Here is an 18,873-nt window from a genome sequence, read left to right on the forward strand (position 1 = left end):
TTTTTGTTATCTTGACTTTTTTTTCCATGTCCTAATCTTACTGCCCAGGTTTGTTATATACATAATTAACAGAAAACCTAATTCTGATTTTCTACTGTATGTTAATTTCATTACAGATCAGTAGTTAGAAAGTAACCCTTTTAGAATTCTATGCCGGTTTTTCTTCTGTTCTATTTTTCCATTATCTATGAGACTGAATCTTTGCCTTCACTGGCTTTTTACCAGTTTGCTTTCTGTTTCCATTTAAAATATATCAAAAGTGTTATCTTTTATTTGCTCCCTACCCCTACACCTTATTTTTATTTTCTTTCATCCTAATACTGGCATTCACCTTTTCACTTTATCTTTTCACTCACTAGCTAGAGATGATCGCTATGGAAAATCCTGCAGACTTGAAGAAACAGTTGTATGTGGAATTTGAAGGAGAACAAGGAGTTGATGAGGGAGGTGTTTCCAAAGAATTTTTTCAGCTGGTTGTGGAGGAAATCTTCAATCCAGATATTGGTAAATATTTTAGTGATGTGATCATGGTGTCATATCTTTTTGAATTAAGAATTTATTTACCTAGGTTTATAAATATTTTCAGTTATGAAGAGCAACAGAAGGAGATTTTGGTATGGATTACCTAGAGTCACAGATAATGACTGAATTTGTGGACTTTGGGGATTGATCCTGCATCACTCATTTATTCAAGTTCTTATTTAGATAACTTAGACAAATATTTTATTTTCTAGTTTTTGGCCACATTGGGTCTTTGTTGCTGCGCCTGGGCTTTCCTCTAGTTGCGGCGAGCGGGGGCTACTCTTTGTTGCCGTGCGCAGGCTTCTCATTACAGTGGCTTCTCTTGTTGCAGAGCATGGGCTCTAGGTGCGTGGCCTTCAGTAGTTGCAGCATGCAGGCTCACTAGTTGTGGCACGCGGGCTCAGTAGTTGTGGCACACGGGCTTAGTTGCTCCATGGCATGTGGGATCTTCCCGGACCAGGGAGTGAACCCATGTCCCCTGCATTGACAGGTGGATTTTTAACCACTGTGCTGCCAGGGAAGCCCCTGGAAGGTGGATTCTTAACCACTGGACCACCGGGGAAGTCTGACCCATAGCATTTCTGAGACAAGAGTTCCATTGAATAATGGTCTGAAGACTGTTGAGATTGTCTCACAAGTGTATCATGCTTCAAAGTTTGGAAACACTGGCTGATATCAAATTAATTTGGTTTATTTGCTACAGGATTTCTTGGGCTTAATATTGTAATGTTTTTCCAAACTTTTGAACTCCAGAACCCTTCTTCCATCCTGCATCTAATAGTATTTGCTTCCCAGAAGAGTTTTCATTGAACACAGTTTGGGAAAGACTGATCTATAATATATCAGTCTAAAAGTGAAGAATTTGGGTTTCACTGATAGACAAAGTAATAGACAAACTTGGCAAAGTAGAACAGGAAAAAGACAACAGCTTCTTAGGTAGTATACTATTGTATAATTCTGATCTGATTCAATTTCTACAGTATAACTAGTTGATTACTGGGTTTGCTTACTTTTAAAATTGAATGCATGACAGTTACAGGAAAAGAATTTCTCAAAAGCTACCATCATAATTGTGAAGAATGTGGCAGAGAGTATACAGATCATTTCCCTTAAGCTTTGAGAATTGAACCATTAAAGTCTATTGATTCTCAGTATGTACAGTGAATTGACTTTTCTGTAATTGTTCTTAGTCTACTTGCAAATGAAAATAGACATTTTGAGTTCATGACATAAATATAATAGTTAAGACTTTGTATTTTAGCTAATGTTTGTTAATCAGAAAGCTATGCCATTTTGTATGTAATTCATTCAAGGTAAACCTAGACACATAGAACCATGCCCTTTTAGAGATAGAAAATTTATGAGCTTCATAAATTTGGTAAACTTTGGCTGTAGGTTCTGGTGTGTCTAAAAAAGTTAAACATTAGCTATAAAGTATATTTACATTATATGCAGAAATACTTTTAAGAAAAAACATACATTAAACAGTTCCACTTGATAGTAAAACAATTAAAATGATGACAATAGAAATATCAAAAAGGAATATTTTAGAAGAGCCACCCTTCATGGAGCTTTTCTTCCAGGGACCTGAAAATAAATGTGCCCCAAATGGTATCTCCTTGAACTTTAATATTATTATCTTTCACACAGAAAGATGAGAGTAGTGACCTGTGTAATTTACATTCTGATTAATTTGTAATTTATTGCCCTTGAGACCAAGGGCATGCATTTGTGATATTTCATCAAAGTTATTAATTGTAATTATTTTTAACTGTTCTGACTCTGTTAATACCATATTTATAATTAAATGAAGTTTTTAAGCACTTCAGTGGATGTTGTAACTTAGGCCTGTAGAAAAAGTTGGATGTAAACTGAAATTCAAGTATGAATTGGATAATTTATAAAATGTTATTTCATGAACATTAAATTGCATTAGAAAAATGTCTTAGTTTAATTCATGTTCTTATGATCAAGGGGACCGTTTAAATTTCCCTTTATATTTAACCTAAACTGAATGTGAAAATGAAGAAACATTTTCAAAGCTTTTAAAAAACTTATAAATTGATTTATATGCTCTGTTGATTTCTAAAGTTTGTTCTATTGGAACTTCCCCCTCTTTTCCAGACCTAATTCTTAAAATATTTTCATTCAGTTTCACAGTAGCAAGTGAAAAACATTTTTAGTAAAATGAAATTGTTAATTCAATTAAAATATCATTTAACTTTTATCTTAGATATTTCTTTAAAGGGAAGGAGATAAATCTACCTTGGTAATGGCTATTCAGATTCCTGTTTTTAAATGAGTGATATCAAAAAGGTTTCCAAGCTTGCGTTTAAAATAACGAAGACCATGTGAAACTGAAAGAAGACTACAAATACAAATTACTTTTGTTTTACTTGGCTCACAGTTAATGTGTGTATTAAATGGGTTTGGTTTTTGGGCATAATCTAAGTTTATCAAGTTTACCTGAGTTTAAGTACTTGGCATCTTTGTTAGAAAGGTGCTGGAAAAACTTCATGGAACCATTGTGCAATTTGGGGAAAACACAGACTTTTACTTAATGAAATTCAGAATTGTTTTTTAAAGCAGTATGTGTGGATTGAATATGTTTTTATAAGGGAAACATTTTCAAAGTATGATTAGCCTTTTTTCCTTTTGCATTTATTTTTCAACGATTGAGTGGATAAAGTGTGAATGCAGATTAACTCTCATTTGTGTTAGTAGAAGATGAAAGAACTTGAATTTAATGAACATTTTCCCTAACTTCTTAGAAAATGCCACCAAAATGCTTTATTACTTTATTTCTTTGGCTTCTTAAAAATATATGCTACCATTTGCCACAATTTATAACATTCATATGTATTTGAACTTTGTTTTCTCAAGTGCCAATGTAAGAGAAAAAATATTTCTATACGTAGTGCACATAAGCTTACATGTATAATTATTGTATATTTTTATATTTTATATGTATAAATATTTGTTCATCAGTCTGTAATAAAATGTGAAAGTAATGTATTTTTAAAAATCATTTCTTATAGGTATGTTCACATATGATGAATCTACAAAATTGTTTTGGTTTAATCCATCCTCTTTTGAAACTGAGGGTCAGTTCACTCTGATTGGCATAGTACTGGGTCTGGCTATTTACAATAACTGTATACTGGATGTACATTTTCCCATGGTTGTCTACAGGAAGCTAATGGGGAAAAAAGGAACTTTTCTTGACCTGGGAGACTCTCACCCTGTAAGTCTTTGGTCATTTTTTTCTTCTCTCTTTTAGATTTTATTTAAAAGCAAATATAGACTTTCATTTATATAAAAATTTTAAAGCTCTCATTTGGAACCTTTGTTAATATCTGTACCTAGTAAGATAAAGTTGCTTTAATCTGTCTGAAGTACCATGAACACTTAAAAAGTCGAAGGGGAACTTTTTTACATATTGCTGTCAGCAAGCTGGCTTTGTAAAGATTGATTCTGTAGGAAAGTGTTTTTAATTTTTTGTTTGTTTGTTTGTTTTTAATGAAATCATGAAATTGCCCAGTTAGAGCTGTGCTGAGTAAGGGGCTGGTGGCTACAGCCGCTCTTTAACCTTGAGACACCTCTAAAGTTTTCATAAGAGCGCAGTGTGAGATCCATTGCTAAGTAGCTGGTGTGGGATTTCTCAGCAGAGAATGGGACATCACCAATGACTGACAGCCTTTCTTTAGTTTCTACATATAAACTATTGGCAGGAATACTATCTATGCTTTAATTTTTATTGTTAAAGGTTTTTTTTTTTAAATCTTTTCCCAAGAAGAGTGATACAAACTGTTGTATTTTGTAGTTCTGTGGTAGGCTTAATTTTCCATTTCTGATTGTTAGGTGCTATATCAGAGTTTAAAAGACTTATTGGAGTATGAAGGGAATGTGGAAGATGATATGATGATCACTTTCCAGATATCTCAGACGGATCTTTTTGGTAATCCAATGATGTATGATCTAAAGGAAAATGGTGATAAAATTCCAATTACAAATGAAAACAGGAAGGTAATAAATGTTTTTATGTCATCCTTGTCTTTTCTCTTTATTAACAGAATTTTAAATCATATATGCTTGTAGTTTTTAAAGGAGTATCTAATACCATCCATACAGAGACGCAAGAAATCAAGTAACCACGTTATTATAAAGGAAATAACCACAGTTTCCTAAATTTTGGCTGTAAGCTGGTATGAGAGCACATGGTTGGGCACTAAGCCCCTTTTAGAGAAAGAAGGCATGCGTAGGAGGTAGTGAATGGCTTAGTGTGGCTGTGGTATAAAGCATGAAGTGGGGTGTTTCTCATATTAAGCTGTAGAGGGGAGGGAAACAGGGACCTTGTAATTAAGGTCCTTATAACCAAACAGATGATAATTGCATTCAATGTACTCGCACATATATGTGCCTTAAGTATACATCTGAAAAGTACTAAAGAATACTTTAAAGAAATCAGTTTCGTGTTTTCTGTTGACTAGAAAAGTATGCATCTGGAAACGGGAATAACCCAGAACATAACAGGGAAATTATGATATATATAAAACCTTTAGTAAGTGTGTGTTTATATTAATTTTTGATAAAATATTATATTCACTAAGGATACAAAAGTATATTTTCCATTTATGATTTGGTATAGTAGCTTGTGTATCAATGAAAACGCCAATATTTTTGTTGAACTGGATACAGTAGGCAGCTCCCCAAATATTCTAGAATAGAAAACATGAGACTTCCTTGTTTGCTTATACATATCCAGTACATTGCACTTTATTAAAAATGTTAGCTTTTATAAATTGATGTGTAAATGGTTTAAATGTCTCTTTGTTTGCATACCTAATTGAGAGAACTTTAAAATTGTATCAACTTACTTGTGCATGGCCTTTTTACAGTTCAGTATTGACTATAATAGAGAGCTGTGAAATTGTTAAAGGTATTTTATTAAAAGTATTTTCCTTTGTGTGTGTAAAGTTTGAATTTTAAAAAATATTCTTGAATGTTGTTTCTTTGGGAAAATAAAAACAGAAAAGTTATGCAGCCCTGTAGCTCGTTGTGTTTTGTTGTACTGCATATTATAAGATTCTCTTGTGGTTAATATTTTCTGCAGGAATTTGTCAATCTCTATTCTGACTACATTCTGAATAAATCAGTAGAAAAGCAGTTCAAGGCTTTTCGGAGAGGTTTTCATATGGTGACCAATGAATCTCCTTTAAAGTACTTATTCAGACCAGAGGAAATTGAATTGCTTATATGTGGAAGCCGGGTAAGAAAGCAAGGGTTTGCAAAAATATCTTCTGTTGATTAATTGTTTGTAATGGTGTGGTGTAGATGTTAAGACATGTTTTCTTGAATTTGCAGAATCTAGATTTCCAAGCACTAGAAGAAACTACAGAATATGACGGTGGCTATACCAGGGACTCTGTTGTGATTAGGTAAGGTTCTTAATTCTTAAAAGGAAGATTTAATTCACCAAAGGGATGTGTGCTTTATGCTTTAGACCTTTGTCTCCAGGTTTTACTGCCCAAATAAGCAAACTCACAAATTCTCAATCTATAAAATTGGAGGTATATTTGTAATATAATCAATCACCAGTTCTTATTGTTAATCTTGTGATTTATTTCCTGACTGATGTGTTTTATGTAAGTGGGATGTTTTTTTCTGCATTGGGGGTATAAAGTATCTAATATTCCTAGTAATTCTGGTTAGAATGTGCTTACTGCCAGTTACATGATGAGGAAAATAGAACTATCACTTCCGAGTATTTCTCCTTTCTTTTGAACTCTGTGAAATGTTACTTACCTACCCTATATGAAGCATCTTTTGTGTGAAATGGTACATTCTTTGATTTAATCCTTACAACATGGCAAGAGGTACATACTAGAATTGTTATTGTACATCTGAAGACTCCAAATTCTCACAGAAAGAAGCAGAGATTCCCAGTCTTAACTGCTTCCAAGCAAATGCTATTGTCTTCTTTTCTTTACTACTGTCCAGTCCTGAAAGATACAGATAGGCTTCTTCCTTTCCTGCTAAGGTGGGTTTAAGGGGACAAAGATGCCCTTCTAGCAGTCACTGGTGGAGTGAGGTGGGAAGGCATTCCTGGAGGTTGTCTCTGAAGGTTATTACTCTAAGACTCAAGTGTGTGAAAGCCATAATGAATATCAGTTGTATCTAGAAATAAATAATATTTTATGTTATTTTATGTTCTGTTATTTTCTTTTGTTCTGTTATTTTATTCTTCATTCTGGTTCGTGGGAGGTTACTGATATTTCTTCTATTTAGCACACCCTTGGTCGTTTCTAGCAGCAGTCGTGAGCTTTTTTACTTTTAGCAACCACGGTTCTGCTGTTTACTTGAAGTTCAAAGGTGACCCATAAAAGGGTTGAGATAACATGATGAAAGGATAACCTCACTTGTGAGTATTATCACAGCAGTATCTCTGTTAGTGATATTATTGATCACAGATAGTTATGACTGTGTAGCATCTTAATGTTTCCCTTAGAATAGTTGAAGATATCTTGTGCTCCTCCTTATGGAGAAATTACTTTTTAAGTTAAGGTCTTAATTTTATTTCTATCTTTTATAATAACATAATTCCTACTTGATACATATCTTAAGATCATATGTGAATGCTTTAAAAATTTTTTTTGAAGTATAGTTGATTTGCAGTATTGCAATGTTGTGTTAGTTTCAGGTGTACAACATAGTGATTTTTTTTTGCAGATTATATTTCATTATAGGTTATTATAAGATTGGATATAATTCCCTGTGCTGTACAGTAAATGCTTGTTGCTTATCTATTTTATGTATAGTAGTTTGTATCTGTTAATCCCATACTTCTAATTTGACTCCCCACTCCCACCCCCATCATTATGTAAGGTCTCTCTTTTTTTTTTTTTTTTTTTTTTTTTAAATAGTTTCTGCTTTATAACAAAGTGAATCAGTCACACATATACATCTGTTCCCACATCCCTTCCCTCCTGCGTCTCCCTCCCTTGTAAGGTCTCTCTTTATGTCTTGTAATTTTCTTTGCTCTGAATCTGATATGACTGTAACCATTCCTGGTTTTGTATTGCTTTGCTTTTTTGTTTGCATGATACATCTTTTTACTTTTCAACTTATCTATGTTGCTGAATTTGAAATGAGTTTCTTAAAAATAGCTGAGTCATATCTGTCAATCTTTGCCTTTAATTGGTATATTTAGGCCATTTGTATTCAAGGTAATTATTGATATGTTAGGGCTCAAGTCTGCCATTTTATTTGTTTTCTGTTTCTTTCTTCTTTATGGTTCCTTGTTGATATCTTTTTGCCTTCTGTGGGATACTTAGTTATTTAAACATTTTTAAGGATTTCATGATTTTAGTGTTCTTTTTGTGTGTGTGTTGCTTAGTATAGTGTTCTTCATGGTTGCTGTTGGTATTACATTATACATATGTGATATTGCTATCAAAATCTCTTCCTGTGAAGTATGGAAACCCCACTTTTAAATATCGTTGTCTTGAATATTAATGCTGTTATAATTTTTGTAGCAGTCATCACATATGATTTATAAAATTCATGAGGAGGATGGTAGTCTGTTGTATGTACCTGTATTTCTACTATTTCTATTCTTTCTTCTTTTTGCCTCAGAGTCCATCTTTTGTCACTTCCTTTAGTTAGTCTTCAAAGGCAGATTTGCTAATGACAAATTCTTTTAGTTTTCCTTTGCCTGAGGGTGACTTCCCCTTTATTTCTGAAGAACAGTTTTGTTTGTGCTATTTGGGGTTTCTTAGCTTCTTAAGTCTGGTTTTGTGTCTTTTTCCAAACACGGGATGTTTTCAGCCATGATTTCTTGAAATACTTTTTCAGTACCACTCTGTTTTTCCTTTTTTTTTTTTTTTAAATATTCCTTTATTTATTTATTTTGGCTGCACCGACTCTTAGTTGTGGCATGCGGGATCTTCATTGTGGATGTGGGATCTTTAGTTGCGGCTTGTGAACTCTTAGTTGCGAGATGCATGCGGGATCTAGTTCTCTGATCAGGGATCAAACCCAGGCCCCCTGCATTGAGACTACGGAGTCTTACCCACTGGACCACCAGAGAAATCCCTCTTTTTCCTTTCTTTCTATGCCTCTAATGATACTAATGTTCAGTCATTTGTCATAGTTCCACATGTACCTGAGGCTCTATTTATCTTTTTTCAGTCTGTTTTCTCTTTTGTTCAGATTTTTATCCTTGGTCATCTTGACTCTACTATTGAGCCCATCTCGTATTTTTCTCTTACTCTGTTTTTTAGATCTGTAATTTCCATTTGGCTCTTTTTTATTATAACTTCTAATTTTTGCTGAGAGTTTCTGATGTTTCAGTTTTGAAACACTAGAACTTGTAATTGCTTGTAGAATCATTTTTATGACGACCTCATTAAAATCTTTGTCCAGTATCTTATTCATCCGAGTGTTGACATTGATTGATTCTCTTTCTTTCATGTGATTTTCCTGGTGCTTGGTTTGACAGGTGATTTTGGATTGTATGCTGGACATTTTGGCTGTTTTATTAGGAGACCCTGGGCCCTATTACGTTTTTTACTTTAGCAGTAAAAAAAAAAAAGTGTGGCTGAATACTGTCGTATTGTGTAGACACACATGTTGGTTATTTCCAACCCTGTTAGGAGAATGTCACAGTGAATCATCTTACATACGGATTATTCCATACATATGTAGAGACATCATTAAATTGGGAATTGGTGCTAAAAGTGGGATTGGTGAACCAAATGGTAGATACATATGTAATTTTGCTAAATACTGCCAAATTCTCCTTCACAGAAATTGTGACATTTTGCACTCCCACCAGTAATATATGAGTATCTCGTTTCTTACAATTTCCCCAAACCCAGTGTGTTGTTAAACTCAGCTGTTTACCTGTCTGTTAGTTGAGAAATGGCATTTCAGTGTAATTATAATTTGTGGTTTTCTCATTATGAATGAGGGAGGTTGGGCATCTTTTCTTATACTTAAGAGCTGTTAGTAATTTTTATAGTTCTGCTCATTTTGCTGTTCATTTTGATTTTTAGAAACTTTATATTTATATTAGGGACATTAGCACTTGAATAAATTGGCAGATATTTTTTCCTAGTTTGTCATTTGTCTTTTGACTTTGCTTCCAGGGATTTTTTGCAAATGAAAACTATTATGTTTATGCAGTTAAATACTTTGTATTTCTTTAGTTTTTTTAAAATACTTTTTATTTTTGCTTTTCTGTTTCTGACCTCCTATGTCCATAGTAGAAATTTTAGTCATACTGTTTCTCCTTTAGTTACCACATAAATTAGCTTTATTTCCAAGTTTATTTTGCATATTTCTTGAGTACTTTAGAGACTTCTAATTTCTATTTCAGATTTGTCCCATCTGTCACTGAGTTCCATGTGTGTTTATGTGGCCCAGTGCCTTCTACCTGACTAGGGCCAATTTTCATCAGCTGCTTTCATCCCTTTACAACCAGAGGCTACCAAGGGATACCTCTGCTTTCCAGGGTGCCCCCTGTCCCTTTCAGGCATGATGTCTTCCTAAGACTGCCATATTTGGTCCAAGATACTTTCCTCTTGCCAGTGCTCTTACCTGCCCTTAGTAGTTCACTCTTGGGGTGGGGCTCTGCCCTTTTGGGGTGAACCCTAGCCCATGTTATTCTGCACACCCCATTCTTCCACATAGCTCCTGCTGGACTCTGCTAGTGTGGACTCAGGTGTATATAAACTCCAGTTTACATGTCAGTTTGAGTTTTCCACTCTGTTTTTCTAGTTAACTTAGGCATAGATTATGGGTGTTTTTATTGGACTTTGTCTCCTTTATGTACTGGATGGGTTTTAGAAGATGTGAGTGGGATGCAATCCATACAGCTACCACTTTAATGTAGAAACAGAAAAGCTTCTTTTTTTCATTTTCAGTTTTCTAAATAGTTGCATTCTTAGTTCACAGTTTTAATGTAGAACTTAACACTTACAGGAAAAGAAGAATTTTGTTTAGTAAGTGTTTTCATTATATAAATTGATAGTAGTAACCCTAATATTTTAAGTTCTAATTTTTTAGAAAGAACCAAAAAAACAGCTAAACTCATCACAGTGACCACTGCTGGTCTGCTACTTCCTTTAGGGTTTGTCTCCTCTACTCAAGGGCACCCGTTGGTCTGCCTCTTCAGGTGTGGCTAATTCAGTTTGGCTTTAGAACACTCCTGAAGGGTGAGGAAGCTTTTCTGCCCTGACAAAGGGCTCTGGGTTACAGCAGACTTGCTTTTTCTTGCCAGCCACCCAAAAGGAATGACCTAAACTGTGGTATGATTTCTCTCCTTCCTGAGAGATGTGCCTGTACGTTCCATGTCCAGTTTACTGTTGTGTAGTTTTTTTTTAAATTCTTTTCTCTAGGTGAATGGGGGGTTTGCAAGAACTGAAGGGTGGGGAGGATATTAGAGTGTCAGGGCAGGGAAGTGGAGAGAGCCAAGAATTTTAATAAAGCTGCTAAGCTATGTTAGAAATAATGGCATTGCACCAACAAAAATACTAGCATTTTGGTAATAGAAATTGTATACTGAAATACTAGAATATCAAAAACTATAATTGTAATTATGGACGTAGGAAGTATGACATTCTCTGCCAAATTTCTGGAAGGAACTTTCAAATAAATATTAAAATGCATTCTTCAGAAAACTAGAGCTTATCAATGAATTCGGTCAAGTTGCAGAATACAAAATTAATATATAGAAATCTCTTGCATTTCTATACACTAACAATGAAAGATCAGAAAGGGAAATTAAGGAAACAATCCCATTTGCCTTCGCATAAAAAAGAATAAAATACCTAGGAATAAATCTACCTAAGGAGAAAAAAGACCTGTGCTCCGCAAACTATAAGATGCTGATGAAAGAAATCAACGACAACACAAACAGATGGAAAGATATACCATGTCCTTGGATTGAAAGATTCAATATTGTCAAAATGACTATACTACCCAAGGTAACCTACAGATAATCCAATTCCTATCAAATTATCAGTGGCATTTTCTAGAACAAAATTTTTAAAATTTGTACAGAAACAGAAAAGACCCCAAATAGCCAAAGCAGTCCTGAGAAAGAAAAATGGAGCTGGAGGAATCAGGTTCCCTGACTTCAGACTATACTACAAAGCTACAGTAATCAAAACAGTTTGGTACTGGCACAAAAATAGAAATACAGATCAATGGAACAGGATAGAAAGCTCAGATACAAACCCATACACCTATGGTCAATTAATCTATGACAGAGGAGGCAAGAATATACAGTGGAGAAAAGACAGTCTCTTCAGTAAGTGGTGCTGGGAAAACTGGACAGCTATATGGAAAAGAATGAAATTAGAACATTCTCTAACACTAAAATAAATTCAAAATGGATTAAAGACCTAAATGTAAGACTATACTATAAAACTCTTAGAGGAGAACATAGGCAGAACACTCTGTGACATAAATTGCATCAATATCTTTCTGAAATAATGAAAATAAAAACAAAAATAAACAAATGGGACCTAATGAAACTTAAAAGCTTTTTGCACAGCAAATGAAACCATAAACAAAACAAAAAGACAACCTACAGAATGGGAGAATATATTTGCAAACGAAATGACCAACAAGGGATTAATCTCCAAAATATGCAAACAGCTCATGCAGCTGATGATCAGAACACAAGCTAGTCAGAAAATGGGCAGAAGCTCTAAATAGACATTCCTTTGAAGAAGACATACAGATGACCAAAAAGTGCATGAAAAAATGCTCAACATCGCTAATTATTAGAGAAATGCAAATAGGAAGTGCGACGAGGTATCACCTCACACTGGTCAGAATGGCCATCATCAAAAGATCTACAAAAAATAAGTGCTGGAGAGGGTGTGGAGAAAAGGGAATCCTCCCACACTGTTGGTAGGAATGTAAATTGATACAGCCACTATGGAGAATAGTATGGAAGTTCCTTAAAAATTAAAAATAGAAGTAACATATGATCCAGCAATCCCACTCCTGGGCATATATCTGGAGGAAAGGATAATTCGAAAGGATACATGCACCCCAGTGTTCATTGCAGCACTGTTTACAATAGCCAAGACATGGAAGCAACCTAAATGTTCATCAGCAAAGGAATGGATAAAGAAGATGTGGTACATATGTACAATGGATATTACTTAGCCATAAAAAAGAATGAAATAATGCCATTTGCAGCAACATGGATGGACCTGTAGATGATCATACTAAGTGCAGTAAATCAGATAGAGAAAGACAAATACCATATGATATCACTTATATGTGGAATCTAAAAAAAATGATACAAGTGCACTTATTTACAAAATAGAAACAGACTCAGACTTCTGAAACCAACTTAATGGTTACCAAAGGGGACAGGTGGGAGGAGAGATAAATTAGGAGTTTGGGACTAACATATACACACTACTGTATATAAAATAGATAATCAACAAGGACCTACTCTATAGCACAGAGAACTCAGTATTTTGTAATAACCTATATGGGAAAAGAATTTGAAAAAGAATGAATATATGTATAACTGAATCACTTTGCTGTATACCTGAAACTAACACAATATTGTAAATCAACTATGCTCCAATATAAAATAAAAATTAAATTTAAAAAATGCATTCTTTCACCAATTAAAAATGTTTTTAATTATTTTCCAAAATCTTAAAAATTTTTATCTGAGAAGTAGTATGTTTTTTAAATTTATGGATTATTATTCAAACAAGCATGCCAGGATTGCTCTTAATGTGCTTGCATTTTGTTTTTAGAGTAAGTTTAACAAGCATCATTATAACACGACTTTTATCACATAGGTTTTAGGAATGCCAGGGATTAAATTATTCTCTTAAAATAACTGCAGATGACAGATATATCAGAATAATACCCCATCTCCCCTTCCACAGCACACACTATTGATATTGATTATATAATAATTGTATACTTTTATATTAGTACTTTTAAGTGTGTGGGTTTTTTTTTTTTTTCTTTTCCTATTCTTTTGTCTCTAATCTGTATCACCTTCTCCCCCAAAGTTGTGTAAGGTATGAGCAGACAAAGGAAACAAAGGAGGGGTAAATAAAATGTATATACACACGTAGGCAAAGAAAATAAAGAAGGTGGGGTAAATAAAATACACACACACACACACACCCGAAGACATCTGGAGTTAAGTTTTCACAGTACACACATTTTGTCTTTTGTTTGTTACTGATTATATATTTACAGTTTACATAATTGTTTCCTTTTGTTGGACACTTAGGTTTACCAGTTATTACTGTTGTAGATAATGTAGTGATGAACAAAAGCTTTTATATTTTTAAAAACCGTTTCCTTAAGATAAATTTGTGTAGTGGAATTCCTAGGTCCTAGATGACCAGAAAAGAATCTTCAGGGTACTTGATATTAACTTCCAGGTTATCTCCTATTATGGTTTTAATGCAAATCATAAACTTACATTAGTGCTCATTATAATGAATGCCAAACTAAAATCAGTGTTTTATGTTTTCTCATTAGGGAGTTCTGGGAAATCGTTCATTCATTTACAGATGAGCAGAAAAGACTCTTCTTGCAGTTTACAACGGGCACAGACAGGGCACCTGTGGGCGGACTAGGAAAATTAAAGATGATTATAGCCAAAAATGGCCCAGACACAGAAAGGTAATTATTAAATTGTGACTGTATACTGAAAACCTTGCATTTCACATTACACATGTGTGATGTATCTGGAAGCTTCTGAGCACTTTTGCAATTTTATATAGAAATCTCCAAATCACATGAAACATTAGTTCAGAGAATATTTTGCTGTTAATGTTTGAGAAAATTTTTAAACACTGGCCAGGTTAAAAATTATTATGGAGTTCACTTGATTTGAAATTTTAAAAATTGGTGTGATTAGTTTTTGATTGAGAATTTTTTAATTGAAAGCCATATTATGTCATCTATTTAGAATGGTAAAGTTTGAGGCTCAGGAGATTGTCTATTCAGCCCTATATTACGCTAGAATCACCAATTTCATAGTCCTTACATTGTGTTTCCTCTCCATTGTGTAAGTTAACATTTGGTGCATAGCGACCGTATGTGAGCAGTAGTATATTTAATAGCTTGAATTATTAGTTTTCTATTAGTTTTCTACATTATTTGGTATTGTCTGTATTATTTGGCATTAATGTAAATTTATTGGTTATCAAATGAATTACATAATCATACAGAAATATTTCTAATAAGCATTAAAGAGCCCAGACTTTGAAATTTTGGAAACGAGGTTTGAATATATTACCTCCACCTTTGAGTAAGTTACATAACTTCTCAGTTACTTCAACTCTACAGTGGGGAAACTGACACGCAGTCTGTAGGTTTATTGTGAGAAAATTTAGTTAAACGAGCTCTCAGGGTTAAGTACCTAAAACAATATCCGGTATGTAGTAATAATTTTGTGGATGCAGTATGTTATCATCAACCATCATCATTATTAGCATTGAGTAATTTATGAGATAGAGACAAACTGCTGTTTAGTAGTTGTATGTCAAGAGCAGAAAGTTTATCCATGACTTCTATTAATGTATAGTCTGCATTGCAAACCATCTCAACATATATACCATCTAAAGTAGGATCATTTAATACTGAGCGTATTTCCCATGACTTATTTTCCTATTTTTCCCCTTTCTCTCTATATAGGTTACCTACATCTCATACTTGCTTTAATGTCCTTTTACTTCCGGAATATTCAAGCAAAGAAAAACTTAAAGAGAGATTGTTGAAGGCCATCACTTATGCCAAAGGATTTGGCATGCTGTAAAAAACAAAAAACAGGGGGGGGAGAAAAAAATTTAAAATTTTAATAAATATAACAAGAGGGATAAAATTGGTGGTGATAGTGACCCAGTACAAAAAGGCTGTAAAATAGTGAACCACAGTAGTCACCTATGTCTGTGCCTCCCTTCTTTATTGGGGATACGTGGGCTGGAACAGCAGATTTCAGCTACTTATATGAACAAATCCTTTATTATTATTATTATTATTTTTTTTTGCGTGAAAGTGTTACTTTTTCTTTCACTTGTATGTACAGAGAGGTTTTTCTGAATATTTATTTTAAGGGTTAAATCACTTTTGCTTGTGTTTATTACTGCTTGAGGTTGAGCCTTTTTGCATATTTAAAAAATATATACCAACAAACTACTCTCCCAAGGAAAATATTGCCACCATTTGTAGACCATGTAACCTTCAGGTATGTGCTATTTTTTTGTCCCTGTATCTAACTCAAATCAGGAGCTGTATTTTTTTTTTAAACAATTTGCTTTTGAAACTTGAAGTCTTGAAAACAGTGTGATGCAATTGCTGCTGTTCTAGTCCCCAAAGAGTTTTCTGTGCAAAATCTTAAAATCAATAAAGATGGAAGGGAGAACTTGGAATGTTTAACTGCAGCCCTCAGAACTTTACTTTAGTAACAGCACAACAAATTAAAAACAACTCATGCCACAGTATGTCGTCTTCATGTGTCTTGCAATGAACTGTTTCAGTAGCCAATCCTCTTTCTTAGTATATGGAAGGACAGGGATTTGTTGTTGTCGTCACTGTTGTTGTTGTTTTAAGTTTACTGGGGAAAAGTGCATTTGGCCAAAAGAAATGGTAGTCAAACCCTTTGCAAGAAAGGTAGGAAGTTTGTTGTTTATTATAAACATAAAGCATGTGAAAGTGCACTTAAAATAAATTTTTTATTAATTGCTTATTACCCGCATTTTAAATAGACAATCCAAAGTCTTCCCTTCATGTTGCCATCATCTTATCTAATCAGCCATTTTATCAAGGCACATGATCAGTGTTGGAACATAATGGAAAGGATGGCTACTGTGCCTTGTTTTACCTAATCATACAGTAAGCAGAGACCTGGAAGTGAATGGAACTATTACTCTTAAGTCCTATTTACATTGTTTATCCCCAAAGATTAATGTTTATTTCAAAAAGTAAGTGTTAAATAATACTTTCATGTACTATGGAAAAGTACAGGTTGGTTTAAATTACTGGACATTCAGAAGTAAGTAGTTTCTTCCCCTTTCTAGTCTTCTGTGTCTGTGTTGTTAATTTCTTTTATTGCAATATAAAATAAAAGGGTTATGTATTTTTAACTGAGAAGAGACATATTGTTATATCCTTTTACTACAAGTTACAGCTAATGTGCTGAGCTTGTGCCTCAATGATTCTTTTAACTATGACAGATCAATTTGATGATTTGTTTGAAATTGGCAGGAAAAATACAGCTTTCAAATCATTGGAGGGGGAAAGAGGATGTCTTTAAGAATTATTTTAATTCTTTTAGTAATTGAGACTTAACTGTTATGTACCATAATGCTAAATAAAAGTGACATTTTTCACCATAATTTAGTGGAAAAAGAAGACATTGCTTTCCATATTGTGATAAAGTAACATGGGGTTTTTCTGGGCCAGCCTTTAGAACACTGTTAAGGTATGTACACTACCTTGATGCAAGGGACCCTCATGCTACTACAGTCATCTTAAAAGGCCTCTCATTCCTGTGCTTCTTGTGTATAATGAAAGTGAGAATAAGAGAAATCAAATACTCTGGGGGTGTTTTGTATAATAAATTCATGAAGAAATTTGTGTTCTTTGGTTCTCAAGTTTTATTATCACTACAGTATTGAAGTTCTACAGTTGAAATAATATCTGTGTGAAGTTTTTGAATAGTAATTGAGTGTAGGTTATCAGACATAGAATTCACATCAAATAGACTTTTAACAAACAGTTGAAAATAAACCTACCCTTGAAAATATTTTAAGAGAAAAATTCATTGGTTGTCTAGACTAATTGCTCTCACTTGCTTAGTAACTAATTATCCTGGGCATGTTACCACTTCTTTTTATCATTGTCTCCTTTTCACTACTGTTTACAAAACTGTCACAGAACAATATCTTTAGGAAGAGGAAAAAAATAGAAATTTTGACTATAGTAGATATCTACCCCAGATGTCGTGTTATAAAGTACTCTTTTGCCTGGATCAGCAGGAAGCTCTGGAGGAAATAAAGAACCATAAACTAAAGTAATTGGTTTTCCAGATAAAATACAAACTTTCTCTTACATACCATTGTTACTGAATATTTCAAGCATACAATAAAAACACGGCCTGTAGCCAAACTTTTCTGGAGCCTGGCCGCTTCAGCAAATTGAGTTGGATTTCCTCCCCTATATACTTTCCTGGGCTGTGCTTAGTTGTGTGATAAAATCCAATGACAACTTCCGTAGCTTTATTTTGGGATACATACCTAAGCAGGGAGATACACGAAACGAGGCTTCAAACAGAACTTGTTGATGGTATTCATTTCCCCATTGGCACAGGTCCATCTTATTACAAAAGACATGATTGTAACCTGGCAACATGACTCCCTGTTCCCATAATACCATGACTGTGCTGGGATTTCAGGCCCCTTTAAGGGGTTTTCTCAAGAATTTCTTGCAAACTGTCATTGGAAGGAGTGTCTTCCCAAGGCTGCTCTATCTGTAGTCATGCTCCCCTTACCTGTTTACCTTAAATTTCTTTTTTGACCTTCCACTGGGTTCTAAGGACCATCTTTACCCTCCCTACCCCTTCCCTGAGCCACCAGAGAATTCAAAGCACAGCTTCCTCTGGCTCCCTTTCTTGTCTTCTTTTACCCACAGTGTTAGTGTATAATTTCCTGGGGAGGCTAGAGAGTGTTACTAGTGCAGAGTCTCAAAACTTTTTCTTTTCCCCTATTCAGATCCAGTAGTTGACTTTTGTTAACTAACCACTGTAGGAAGATTTTGGTGCAGATGTGTCCCTGTGAGAAATGCTGCTAAACTATTGCTGTGCCACTAAAAATGCTCTCCTGGAAGATGCTCATAGCCTCCTACTTGCCAGTGAGAACTCTAATAACCTTGGCAGCACCCTGAACTTGGTTCAGCTGCTACTGTCCTTTTTTCAGTTGGATGGATACTACTATAATTGTAAAGTTCTGGCGTGTACCTGCCCAATTCTGTCCGGTATTCCTCCACCACTCAAAAAGATCTTCCTCAAATCCATGTCTTTTGCTCAGTCTCTATCCCCAGAATATCTTTCTGGTACCTCAAAATCAATGCACTTAAAAATGAAACTCTTATGTCTGTACCTACCATTGTTTCTTCCTTAAAAGCATCATTTTCAACTCAGAATCCCTCATCCCTCAGTTATCACAGCTTGTATCATTTCTTTCCCCCTGCATCCTTCGGCATACTTCCTTTCAGCCCCTGATCCTCTGACTCACTTGGATGCTGTTAGTAGCTTCCTAACTCATCTGCCTGACTAACGTCCTCTTGCAT

At 34.4% G+C, this 18,873-nt stretch overlaps 1 protein-coding gene across 3 annotated transcripts in view; it reads left to right on the top strand.

Moving 5' to 3' along the window:
* Positions 1 to 17,159, top strand: part of UBE3A (ubiquitin protein ligase E3A) — a 99,651-nt gene extending 82,492 nt beyond the window's left edge. For all 3 annotated transcript variants that reach the window (XM_060096928.1, XM_060096927.1, XM_060096929.1), the window contains 7 exons: positions 360 to 504; positions 3,561 to 3,766; positions 4,384 to 4,548; positions 5,636 to 5,791; positions 5,887 to 5,960; positions 14,062 to 14,205; positions 15,223 to 17,159. In XM_060096928.1, coding sequence (XP_059952911.1) covers positions 360 to 504; positions 3,561 to 3,766; positions 4,384 to 4,548; positions 5,636 to 5,791; positions 5,887 to 5,960; positions 14,062 to 14,205; positions 15,223 to 15,343 — 1,011 coding nt within the window. In that variant the 3' untranslated portion in view covers positions 15,344 to 17,159. The remainder of the gene's footprint in view (positions 1 to 359; positions 505 to 3,560; positions 3,767 to 4,383; positions 4,549 to 5,635; positions 5,792 to 5,886; positions 5,961 to 14,061; positions 14,206 to 15,222) is intronic.
* The last annotated feature ends 1,714 nt before the right edge of the window (positions 17,160 to 18,873 follow it).

This window comes from Mesoplodon densirostris, chromosome 4 (assembly GCF_025265405.1).
Source record: "Mesoplodon densirostris isolate mMesDen1 chromosome 4, mMesDen1 primary haplotype, whole genome shotgun sequence".
NCBI classification, from domain to species: domain Eukaryota; kingdom Metazoa; phylum Chordata; class Mammalia; order Artiodactyla; family Ziphiidae; genus Mesoplodon; species Mesoplodon densirostris.